This window comes from Trifolium pratense, linkage group LG7, assembly GCF_020283565.1.
Source record: "Trifolium pratense cultivar HEN17-A07 linkage group LG7, ARS_RC_1.1, whole genome shotgun sequence".
Classification (NCBI taxonomy): Eukaryota; Viridiplantae; Streptophyta; class Magnoliopsida; order Fabales; family Fabaceae; genus Trifolium; species Trifolium pratense.
Genome location: NC_060065.1, coordinates 1,801,433 through 1,814,857, shown reverse-complemented (window position 1 = coordinate 1,814,857; position 13,425 = coordinate 1,801,433). Strand labels below are relative to the sequence as shown.

At 33.2% G+C, this 13,425-nt stretch overlaps 1 protein-coding gene across 3 annotated transcripts; it reads left to right on the top strand.

Annotated features, from left to right (window-relative positions):
* Positions 1-819: 819 nt before the first annotated feature.
* LOC123894872 (protein FREE1) lies at positions 820-6,982 on the top strand. Of its 3 annotated transcripts, XM_045944957.1 has the most exons (10): positions 820-1,908; positions 2,889-2,975; positions 3,076-3,207; positions 4,618-4,749; positions 5,010-5,075; positions 5,160-5,270; positions 5,942-6,031; positions 6,182-6,212; positions 6,405-6,475; positions 6,578-6,982. In XM_045944957.1, exons 1-10 carry the CDS (start codon positions 1,021-1,023, stop codon positions 6,653-6,655), a joined length of 1,686 nt encoding a protein of 561 aa, XP_045800913.1. In that variant the 5' UTR covers positions 820-1,020; the 3' UTR covers positions 6,656-6,982. The 3 variants fall into 3 exon arrangements, with proteins under 3 accessions (XP_045800913.1, XP_045800912.1, XP_045800914.1); XM_045944956.1 differs by having other exon boundaries at positions 880-1,908; positions 5,010-5,270; XM_045944958.1 differs by lacking the exons at positions 6,405-6,475; positions 6,578-6,982 and adding an exon at positions 6,295-6,336 and having other exon boundaries at positions 880-1,908; positions 6,182-6,262.
* Positions 6,983-13,425: the final 6,443 nt, after the last annotated feature.

Here is a 13,425-nt window from a genome sequence, read left to right as displayed (position 1 = left end):
TGAACTCCTCTTTCTATTGCTAGCCGTAATCTCGATACTAAAAGAGAAGACTTTAGAAGTTTAATTTTAGTAGCTGCAATGTTGATACTAAAAAAAAAAGACTTTAGAAGTTTAATTTTAGAGTTGAGGAAGTCGTGTGGAAACAACTGTGATTAACATAGTCATATTATGTGATTAACATAATATAATTTTTTGGTCACCTGTACTACGGGAATGGATTCTCTCAAGTGTAATTTACACTTGAGAGAATAAAGTGTGGTTTGTTACCATTGATCAAGAGAGAGAAATATATAAAAATTTAGAGAAAATGAATTTAGATGGTGTTAGATTACACTTTATTCTCTCAAGTGTAAATCACACTTGAGAGAATCCATTCCCCGTGTACTACACATCCAACAATTCAAGTGCTTGCAGTACAACATAAAATTAACGAAATCATATAGATTTTTCTCTATAAATAGCGCACTTTCATTTTCACTTGGTATTCAAATATACAAAAGATCATGATATCGGTGCTGCATTTCTACTTAGTATTAAAAAATACAGAAGAACAAGATCCGGATGCAACTTCAAATATTTATTGTATACAAAGAAGTATTTTGATGTCATGATAATTTTTTTTGTATGAAACGAACAAATTTAAATGAGATAATTAGACAAAAAATCTAAAATATTTAATTTCAATATGTACTGACCACACATTCTTTTTTTTTTTACAACAGCACTCATCCCAATTCTAATATACACATAGATATATTATTTTTTTAGGTGATTTTTAAATTACTATATTTCATTTATTTTTTAATAAAAATTCATACTAAATTGATAATATGAATATTTTAAAAGGGGAAGATGCTGAGAAAAAGAATAAAGTAGCTGCAACCTATTTAGCGCGACTTCTACGCTGTTTCTATATCATATCGTATCATATCACTTCATCATCCTTCTGATCACTTCTTTTCTTCTTCTCCGTTAACACACACAAACTCAATATCCTCTTCCATTCAATTCAATTCAATCATGCATCAAGGAGATTACACCTCCGCTCCATACTATCAATTCCCTCATATGCAGCAAAACCCCAACCCTACACCCCCTCCTCAATCCGATCCAATTCCGAACCACTACGCTTCTGCACCTCCTTTCACTCCCAATTATGATTATTCCAATTATTCTCCTTACCCTCCTCATAATCCCGAACCTCTTCCTTCTTCCAACCCTAATTTCAATCCTACCATTGAATCCAATCCTCCTTATCAACAACCACCGTCACAGCCATTTTATCCACCCTACGATCAACATCACACCGCTCCAAATTATGCACCTCCTAACCCTAACCCTAATCCCAATCCCATTCCCAATTCATCGTTGTATAATTCGGCACCGTATCCTCAAACCGCATCTTCCCTTCCTCCGATTTCGTCATACCAAAGCCAATACGAGAATCCGGTGAAATCTGATTACGGTGCCGGTGCTGCTGGCGCTGGTGGTGGTTATTTTGATGACCGGTATGGAAGTTTTAATCGGAGAAGTTCTGATTTGGGATCCGAATTGTATGGTACGCGTCATGATGGTGGTTTGTCTAGGTATGAATCCGGTGGTGGTGCTGATGAAGGTTATGGAGATGGAGTTTATGCTTATCAAGGGGGAAAAGTTGAACCGTATGGTGCACGTGGTACGGCTCCTAAATCTTCAACTTGGAATTCAAATTCGTCAAATTCAACGCCTTCGTTTGATGATTTTGGGAGGCCGATTAGTTTTCCGAAAGAATCTTCTGTGCCAAGTAAGATTGTGAAAGCTGTGCCGAAGGTTGATACACAAGAAGATGCCAAAAGTGGAGTGCAAAAGTTTCGTGTCAAGCTGCTGGCAGAGAGTGGTGGTCAGAGTACAATGGATGTTCTCTGCCAGGTATGAAGAGGATAGCAACTAGAGGCATTTGTTTTGATTGTGTATTTTATTGTGCTTCTTTAGCTTTCGAATAAAATCAATTCCAATTATTTATTAGATTATGGGCCTGTTTGGTATTGCTTATTTGAGCTTATCCGGCGACAAGTGTTTGTTTGAAAAAGTTTATCTTATGAAAACAACATATAGTTCATCTTTGTTATAGAAATAGGTTATACATAAACACTTGCATGATAAGTCCTTATGCCATCAGCACTTAATTAAGTGGTTTATCCAAACAGGTCTAGATACAATAATGCAGTCAGGCTATTGGTTGGGTGGGTTATTGGGTACCTGGGCGTGCTGTGCTGTTTTTGTAAAAGTAGCTTAAAGCTGGATCTGGTTAGCTTAATGCTGTTTTTGTATAAGTAGCTTAATTCTTATCTACCGACAGAATTTTATTGAAACTGTTTGGGAGAACTAATGAAAACAACTCATGACAATTTTCATAGGTTTTTTTCAGCTAATATTCATAAGTTCTCCAATATAACTTGTGAAAATAGCTCATAGCATATATGAAAACAATTTATCTTTACTTTATCCTTTGCTATAAAAATAGCTTGTGCTATAAGTTGCAAATAAGTTGTTTATCCAAACAGGCCTCTGGTTTATGACATTGAGCCAAAATATAGAACTCATAGAAGTAATTTCAGTCTAGATGGATTTGATAATACAAAACCATAATAATTATGCTTGGCCTAGTGGATTACTCTATTTGTGTAAACAAAGTAATAATAAATAGAAAAGGTTTTGTCATGCATTTATTCATTTATTATTCATTTTGTGAACAAAAGATTGAATTTTTTTAGAGACTATTAGGCATTCACTCAATCCATGATGCAGACAATTTATGATTTATTTTTTTCTTTCAAAAGAATTTTTGCATATAGTTTGGCATTGTTGCTGATTTGAGTATATAACTTTGTTAATGTATCTTTTTTCAGGTTGGTTTGGATGGACTTCGCATGCTAGATCCAAATACCAGTCGGACGTTGAGAATATATCCTCTTGAGAACATAACAAGATGTGATGTGAGCATCTTGATTTCTTTCATATTCATTGTATCTGTGAATGTAAGATTCATTTTCCTGTTCAATCTAAATATAATGTTTTGTTAATTGAATAATGCAGAGATTCGATTCATCTACCTTTGCATTTTGGTCGAAGAGCCCTGTAGACATTGAGCCAAGACGAATTAGATTGCAATCTAATAGTTACACTACCAACACACTTTTGGATACAGTGACTGCTGCGACCATACAGGTTTTTGAAGAATTTCAACCTTCTGTCATGACAATACATAGTTCATGTTTTTTTTTGATAAATTGGGTACAACATGAAAAATTTATGGAAAAGACATTGAATTTTTGTATTTTCTGTAAGGTTTGAAAAATGATTTAGTTTTAGTTGCTTGCCATGTTTGAGTTGCAATAAGATTGATGATTGGACTGGAACAAAATTGAAATAAAGAACAATCTGAATTACATTTCCTCTAGTAGTATGAGAAAGTGCCAGTCACAGCAGGGCTATAGTAAGATAGATGAACAAAAATAAGAGAAGGACAGATAGCTTTGAGAATGCTTGATACTCTTCCTTCTTAAATCTTATTCATACATCCATGCTCATCACATCATCTTTTCTTTTCTGTAGCGTGATTCTCCCCCTTTCTAAACCTTTCTTGTCCTTTTCCCATTTGAACCTCTTCCAAAAATACATCTCAGATGGTGGTAGAGTCTATCACTAATGGAAAGTGTATCTTGAACCTTTTTGCCTTTGATGCTCAAATGAAGACTGATTATTAATTGGATATAATTTGTTATATTTGCTGTTAAATATCTACCTCAAATTTTCTATCTAATTGATCTCATGAATATGTAATTGTAATGCATGTCTGGGCCTGTGAATTATCAACAAGTGTTGCTTAGAGAAGAAAAGAAATTTGGGGATTTAATGTCACTTTGTATGCACCTTCTTCAAATGATGTTGAATTTAACCGTTGTTCTTGATAAATAGCCATCTTAATTAGACTTCACGATTTTGACTTTTGACACTGGCAAACAGAGAGATATTCCCAAAATCCTCAAGTACTAGCAAGGCAGCAAGTACAATACATACGAAAGTTTCACATGAAGTATTTTACACCAAATCCATGCTTATGCCTAGACAAAATAGTTCATATTCCTTAAAACATAAGAGCTGTGAAATAGTGTTGTCCATGTCTCCAATAATGAATTCATGGTAAGGGCACATGTTAAGGAACTAAAATAGAAATGTATCTTGGAAGTTGTTTATTTATTCTTTAGAAGTTTAAAATATTCATTTCAGCACAAATTCCAAGATGAAATTTCTATTTTTGATTCCTTAACTTGTCCCCTTATGACCTTAGGGCACTTGTTAGCAAGACCCGAATTTAATTACATTAATCACCAATTTTTTATTTATAATTACATTGGTTCATATTCCTTAAAAGCTGTCAGTTTGTACCAGTGTCTCTTGCAATGATTAAAATACTAATCACTTCTTTCGTCCTTACTCCTTGCCAGTCCCTAATCCAGTTAAATAGCTTGTAGTCGTTTTGTTCTTGAGGTTTGACTACATATTAAGTTTTCCAATATTGTTTTCAATGTTGACAATTGTTTGTTTTATGTCTTAATTACTCATTTTTTAATGCAGTTCAAGGAAATGGGTGGCAGTAGGAGGCCTGCTGAATCATTGAAAATAAATGAACAGACTGCCGAAAGAAAGAAAGGCCTCGGTGATTGGATGAATATCATCAAACCTGCCAATGAAGAGAAAGATCATTGGGTAACAATATATCCAATTTTAGTTCCCCCCTCCCCTAACTAAAGGATCCTAAGGTTATAGCATAATTTTTGTCAATTTTTATTAGGGGCCACCATATTATTCTATTAATTTACCAAATGTTAGCCTTCCTCTCTATTAACTCTTGGAAAATTTCTAAATGTAATCAATTTTAATCAACTTTATTATCATAATTTAGTACCAGGGTCCTTGTTCATAAGATATCACTATTGGAATCTTTACCTAGTTCTTTTTGTGCACAGGTCCCAGATGAAGCAGTCTCAAAATGTACCGCTTGTGGCACTGATTTTGGGGCTTTTAACCGCAAGGTTGATCTCCCTGTTTCTTTCCTCATGGCTATGTTTTCTGTTTTTTGTGATGTTTTTCTAATGACAGCGTTTTGCTTCTTCCAGCATCACTGTAGGAACTGTGGTGATATTTTCTGTGACAAATGTACACATGGTAGAATTGCTCTAACTGCTGAAGAGAATGCTCAGCCAGTACGAGTTTGCGACCGATGCATGGTATGTCTGACAATTTTGTTAGTTTGTTTTCTATATGAACCAGAAATCAGAATTGAAAAAAACCAAGAAAAATGTATGGGTAACTCTATCAATAGAAGATGAATCCTCTTTACAAGATAACATTGCAATTGAGAAAGGATTGAAATGGCAATGGAATGGGCTATACTCCTTGCAAGATGATCAGTAGCAAAACATTAAAATATAAAAGCCAATTCTGAGAGAGAACTAGCTTCTTTCAGACCGAACCACCCAAAACCGATTCCTAATTTTCAGATATCCTCTTTGGTGCCCACCGTTTCCTTCATATAGTTCTTTCTCTCCCCTTCTAGAATATTCGCTGCCTTTCATCCCATGCCACCTGTCAATTATGTTGGTGCACCAAGCATAAAATCTCATTCCAGTATTATACTCTCATGAGAGGCCCATCTGTTTTTTTCTTGATTTCTTCGGAAATAATGGAAAAGAGATTTTTTTTTGAAATGTGACTGCTTTTGTAATTGCTTAGATAGTAATGATGATATTAACTCTATCAGTTAGGAGCTTTTTTTTTCCTGTCAAAAGCCACCCCCCCCCCCCCCATTTCTGTTACTTAATTTTCAATTGATTTAGTGGGTCGATTGTTAAAATTGTAGAAGCCATGTTCTTAAGTTTCTTATTATCATGCTGTGCAGGCAGAAGTGACTCAGAGGCTGACTAGTGCTAAAGAGTCATCAAGTAAACCAATTCTGCAGAGTCATGAGGATCTTGCTCGGAAACTTCAGGTGAACATTTGGGGCATGCTGTACTATTTGTGTCTTGGTTTTTCTTACTCATGGAAGGGTTTAAATTTGTTTATATAATTTCTTGGTTAATCTTCTATTATGTGACGTGCTTCAAATGCTGATTTGTTTTGTTGGTGAATGTCTTGTCAGGAGGAGCTGGAGAGAAATCGGAAGTCATCAGGTAATGTAATCTTGGTTCAATTTTTGGAGTCTGGTGTAATATTGCTGAAGATTTTTTATTCATCTCTTTTAAAATGATGCAGATTTTAAGTAATCTGTTGTGTGGGTAATTTAGTTCAAATGGGTGGATTTATTTATTTATCAAGATTTGCAAATTAATTCTTGTGGCTCAGTTAAGTGATCTGATTTGTAGGTTCCAAGTCTGATGGTTCTGGGAGACGGATGAAGGAGGTTGCATGTCCTATATGCACTGTCCATCTGCAGGTTTGAATATTTTGCTAAATTTTCCTGCTGCTATCCTATATTAGTATGCATCAATAAGTCATCTTAATCTTCCTTTCTGGCTTTGTTTTGGAATATTTGCAGGTTCAGGTACCTAGCTCAGGTTCTGAGACCATTGAGTGTGGAGTTTGCCAGCATCCATTTCTTGTGAGTTCTTATTGAGAGTTCCGATAACATGGATACGGATGAAGGTGTCTTTTTGTGTCAAGTTCAAAATTCAATTGTTTTACTTTTCTATTACCAGCTTGCACATTAATGATTAACTATTGGGTTTGCCTTATGTTTACTTTTATATCTGGGCTTGTTTCATGACCATTCTTTACCTGCACTGTTTAATTTTTCTCGTTGAGTTTGGTGTTTATATGTTTTTTAACTTTTCATTTTCGTTTGTCCTCTTGTATAAATTAGACGCTGAACTTTCATGTATAGCTATGTGGAATACATTACGGTTTGAGTCAATATATGACAGATTGTTAGTGCTGGGTATTACTGTTTGGGCTGAAAATCAGTTAACTTGTTATGTAAGGTCAACTAGTTTGCAACTACTAGTTCACTATCACTTGAAGCGTTTTGTATGATGCTGTAATTACCGAATTTGGCTTTTTGACAGAGTACAATTTGCTTTTAGAAGTAGTACGTATTAAATTTGTGTAGATTTTTTTAATTGTAGTTTGGAGACTATCATTTGCTTTTTGACCGAATTTTGATTTTTTCAACCAACAAGTTCGATAATTGTGGTCAATGTTAAAACCTAAGTACCTCCCATTTTAATTTCTACACTTTTCACCTAGAAAATCAAAATATCCCTACACTTAAAAAAAAAAAAAAACCAAACTGATTCTCTCCGCCTTTTCCATCTCTGCAGCCATCTCCTGGTGACCAGCCCTACCCTACAACTTTCCACTTTCATTTGGCGTCTCAAATCCCAACTCTGCATCTTTGTCCTCATACTGAACTTTCATGTATTTGTGATTTGTGAGCATTGTTAACTTTCATGTTTTTTTTTTGTTTATAGAAATTGGAGAAATTTGTTTTTATTCTTGAAATCTTTCATGCAAAAAGCAATAGTGAAAGGAATAATGAGGGATGGAGTTGCAACAGAGTGGAAGTGGGAAACAGGGCTGTGAGGAGTAAAAAACAATGATAGTGTGATTTTCTGAGGAAGCTAGGCTAATGAAATGGAGATGTGAAGAAACCAATCCAAAGCTTGAATAATGACGGAAATTAAACCTGCACCCAATAATGGATTGTGACACTTTTAACACCGTAACATGCCACATTATATTACGTTGAATCGAATAGATTGTGATATTGATAACATGATATGTGAAGCGCTTACGAAGTCCTCAGATCAAAATAAATTTTAGATGATTAAAAATCTCTAAATATTGCACATTTATGGGTGCGTTTCTTTTAGCTTAGAGTTTGTTTGGTAAAAATAAGCTATAAGTTAACTGATAGCTAATAAGTTAGCTGATAGTTGAAAAGCTAGCTAATTGAAATTAAAGTGTTTGGTAAAATTAGCTTTTAAAGTGGTTAATAAATATAAAATGACATAATTGATAGTGGGTAGTTTCTTTTTTAGTGTCGGTAGTTATTAAATTAAAGGGTAAAAATGGAATAAAGTGTAAAAAGCTATAAGCTATAAGCTCAAACGCTACTTGAAATAGCATTTGAACAAAAACTATAAGCTAGTAAAAAAAGTTTGTTACCAAACACCTTTAATTTTTTGAAACAAGCTTATAAGCTCATATAATAAGCTATAAGCTATGTACAAAAAAAAACTATAAGTTAGCTTATTTGTGTTACCAAACACACCCTTAAACTTTAAAAAATGTAAGTCTAAAACACCGGAGATCATTATTTTGAATTTTGAATAATCACATAATTGAATTGAACTTCCTATCTTTATTTAAAATTTTAAATTATTGATATACGAGTCATCTCATTTATACGTTGTTCAATATATACTTTTCACATAGACTTGCACCGTTATTGATTCACATATGCAAAATCTTTTATCAAACCATCAACTATAATACTATTGTTGGGTATGAAGGGAGTCTAAAACACGCAATCATCACATTAGACACCACAACTTCACTCAAAACCTTAAATCATTGATCATATGAGTTATCTCATTTATGTGTTGCTTGACATCCGTTTTTCTTTTTTTAGTCAAATAGCCCAGTGGTTAGAATTCCACTCTTAAGGCGAATAAGTAAAGTGTCTGAGATCGATTTCTGGCTCCTGAATATATAATGCGATATTCCCGATCATAAAATAGTTGGTGTATTTGTGTGCCCCACAATTGAAATAAAATACAGCTACGCATTTTATAAGTAAATAAAGATGGTTAGTTAATCCCAAAAAATAAAAACACACTTGTGATTTTCTATGCATGTAACACCTTCGGGGTTTTTTTGTGAATATAAAAACGAGGCTACTACAGAAGCCTACAAGGAACAGAAAAGGCAATAGCCAACAAGGCAACACTGGTATAACTTGATGAATAATAGAAGATCTACTTGAGCCAACTGGTATCCTTCCTCTGCTACACGCCTTCAAAGGACCTTCTATCTATCATGGCTTTCAACCTCTACAAACTAACAATCCACAGCATCATCAAGGCACAGCAGAGCGCATACGATGGAGTTATAAAAATTAACGGTGATTCTGACGGAGAGCTTGTTTGTCGATGAAATTATTCTTTTTTGACTAAACCCTAGAAATTATTCTTTTTCCAATAAAAATAGTTTTAGACCAACTTCCAATATGAATTAATTATTCTTCCACATAATACCATATAAGTGGAGTATACGAGATGATTTGGCGAAAAACATTTCAGTGTCGTTTTTGACAACCGAACACATCTCAATGTACAACTTTGATTACTAATATCTTTAATTGTATATTATAAAAAAGGGTATATGAAAATTTATATTTTGAAAGTATTCATCGAGACAAATTGAACGATATCTTATTTGCTAACATTTGATTTTATATATTAATAAAAATTATGGTCAAAGTAGATTATATAAATAGCGCGCACGATTCTCAAACGACACTAAAAAAATAACGGAAAGAGTAGTTTTTTTTAGCTTAACAGAGAGAGTAGTTGGCAGTGAATGATATTTTACAGCATGTCCCATTTCCTCCTTTTAAATTTACAAATAACCTTTGTATTGGGGCTTTGGCTAACATGCACAACTGCACCATATGCACAAGTGTACTTGTATTGGCGGTAGTAAAAAGAAGTAACATTAGTGGGAAAAAAAATTAAAACACCAATTTTTTTTTAAACACATCTATGGGTCAAAACCCTATTTTCTCTTTGATTTTCTTCTTATATTCATCTACTAGAAAGGGGTGATCTAGGATTAATTTTGATTCGAAACCACTCCCTCTTAATCATTTTATATATATTTTTATTTAAATAAGTGATTTTTATATATTTTTAGGTTTCATTTGAGTTTTCTTCATTGTGATTTCTTCGTTTGATATTGTTTTAATTTTAACCCTCCATCCCATTTTAAAAGATCTACTTTGACTAAATGCATTATTTATATGTCTTGTTTTAATTATATTTTTTTAAAAGTATATAAATGTAAATATTTTCATATAAAATTTTGTTTCATTTATTTCGATAAATATTTTTAAAATATCAAATTTATATAATTTTTCTTATATTTTAGAACGTAGTATTTTTAATGCAAACTTGACACACCAACGATGTTTTAAAATATTTGCGAGGAAACTTTCCTCGGACAATTATTACATTTTAAAATATTTAAAAATTAATGTAAACTATAATATTGATCATATCACTTGTCTCGATGTCAGGATGTGACATATCTTCCCGTGGCATTTCGAGGAAACTTTCCATGAAAACACTGATCAAATCACTCACCTGTTCTGCCAGTCTGCAACATCAGTGTGCCAGTATGCTACATATCAGTTTGTGGTTTTTCGAGGAAACCTTTCCTCAGAAATAGTATTTCCTCGGAAGTTTCCTCGAAAACATGGTTTGCAACTAAGGTTTATTCGATGACCCACTTTCCTCGGATATTTTTCCTCTCAAAACACTTGTATTGTTGTAGTGGTTTGTCATAATCATCAATTTTGTTTTTTTACAAATCGAATTAAATTGTATATACGTTGTCACTATCAGCTATGAAAAACAATGTGTTGGCAGTAACATTAACATTGCTATCGTTACATATTTAAAAATTTGACAAGTAGTATAGTAAAATATTCGGCGCCATAAATAGTCATTACCTACTTCAATTCAATGCAAGAAGTTACTAACTATATCCATTGATATGATGCTTACTAACATCATAAACCTATCTACTTGATCCAACTGTTAAATTTGCAGAACTGTGTAAACACATACACATACACGTGAGTTGTTTCTCCTATTCCCATCCATTGGTCCACTGCATTTGTGGCTCGGAAGAAAATTGATCACCCAGCTTCACTAGGATTTTTTTTTTATTATTAGTTTACATGGCTAGAGAGGAGTACTATACTACAATAAGTTTTTAAATATTTTGGATTTGGCTTTGCAAAAACATATAATGACATGTTAATATTGGAAAAATTTGAGGCTCACATTAAATTAGATAAGATTTTAAAAAAGTTTATAATAAATAAAAAACATCTCCGATTGAAATTTCATATTAAAGAGGTAATCGGTCTTCAGAATGGTTTCTTTGGTATAAAATAATTTATCGAGATTTTTTTGTCACATTTATAAGAAAAAGTTATAACTTGTAAGTGTAATTATTGTCTAAATAACCTTTTTTTTTGTCAAGTAGCCTAGTGGCTAGAAATTCCACCCTTAAAGTGGATAAGTGGGATGACCGGGGTTCGAACCTCGATCCCCTGCATATACAATGCAATGTCCAACCAATTGAGTCAAGCTCACGGGACGTCTAAATAACCTTTTTTATTACCAATTTCCTAGTTATATTTTTTATTACCAATTTCGCATTTAATCTATTTTTTTAATATTAGTATTTGTATTTTCTTTTTCTTTTTTAGGCCAGATCAAACTTTTTATATGACATCTCTTATAATTCTTTATCGGATAATTGTATTACAAAATCGACCGTTGGATCGAAAGATATTATAACATAGATCATATATATGAAATATAACATTCATTAATCGAAAATCATTTAAAACGTCAATGAGATACATCAAAATTAACATCTCCGATTAATGTTATATTTCATATATATGATCTATGTTATAGTATTTTTCAATCCAATAGTAAATTTTGTAAAACGATTATCCGGTAAAGAATTATCGAAAGTGTTATATTTTTAAGTTTTAAGCATGACACCCGACCCTTTTTTTCCTCTATATTTTTCAATACTAATTGGGACCAAAGGAAGCAATAACTGCTATGCCAATCTTAACTGCCCAAAGTCATATAGGTTCAATGATCATATCAGTTGCAACATAAAAGACTTCATGAAGTTTGTTGAAAAGTTGTTGGTTTATGCTTCTTTTTTTTTAATGGCAGTTGTTGGTTTATGCTTATGTTTTAATTTAGAAAGGTTGTAGTGAAAGAAAACGTTAAATAAATAAAGTTCTAAACTATCCTTTGATTGATTATGTGGTGCAGGACAAACGAATTTGGCGCATGGAGAAAAATGGTGCATACTCAGTTAGAAGTGCATATCGCTTGTGTGTGCAAGAAATATTAGATACATCTCATCATAGGATGGATGACACTTGGAATTTGATCTGGAAGTTAAAAGCTTTGTCGCAAGTTAGAAATTTGTTATGGCGTATTTGTCGTCAGTGTGTCCCAACTCGTGTAAACCTTCAGAGTCGAGGGGTGAATTGCACAACTGTATGTTCTCTTTGCAATGATCATGATGAAGACAACCGCCATATTTTCTTTGACTGTCCGAGTAGCAGAAATGTTTGGAGCATGTGCAGTTTCGAAAGTACAATTATAGCAGCATTGCATAGTAATTATGCAGCGTCAGATTTGATCTTTGATTTGCTGCAACAACTCTCTAATGAGGATGCTTCACTCATGGCATGTGTTATTTGGAGTATTTGGAAGCAAAGAAATAACCGTATTTGGAACAATGTGATTGATGCGCAAAATTTTGTCTTTTCACGAGCTGCTGCCTTGATTAATGATTGGTGCGCTGTGCAACGGGCTAGACCTGATGTGATGGGACAACGTACGACTACTAAGATGAAATGGAATAAGCCGACCAATGAGCGAGTGAAATGTAATATTGATGCTTGTATTCGTGATGAGAAAGACACTTATGTGGTCGCGAAGCTTGATCAATTCTCACAAATTTGTGATGTTCGTGTTGGTGAAGCTCTTGGCTTCTTGTCAGCGCTATATTGGGTTCATGAATTAAATCTAGAACCGGTGGATTTTGAACTTGACTCGAAGTTGGTGATAGATGGTTTCTATTCAAATAATCATGATGTTACCGAGTTTGGAGAAATCATCTCACATTGTAGAAGACTTTACAATTCTTTTTATGTTAACTCTAGTGTTGAGTTTATTAGGAGACAAACAAATGAGGTTGCTCATAGTTTATCTAAGGCGGCCACATGTGTAGCTAGTCCCCAAATATTGGTTTAAATACCAAATTGTATTGAACACTTATTGATTAATAAAATGCTATGAACTATTTGTCTTAAAAAAAAAGTAAATAAATTAATGGTTAGTACTCATAAACTTTAAGTGTATATAATTGAAAAAAAAATTGATTCGAACTCATCCTTATAAAATTAATGTAAGCCTCCGCCTTTAACAGTTATCAACTAAATTGCACTTAGAGGTCTGTTGAAAACTTGAAATGTGTTTTAAAGGCATGAAATATATACCTTGATATTAATATTATTATGTTGTTGGAAGAAAAAAAATTACACATTTAAATGAATGT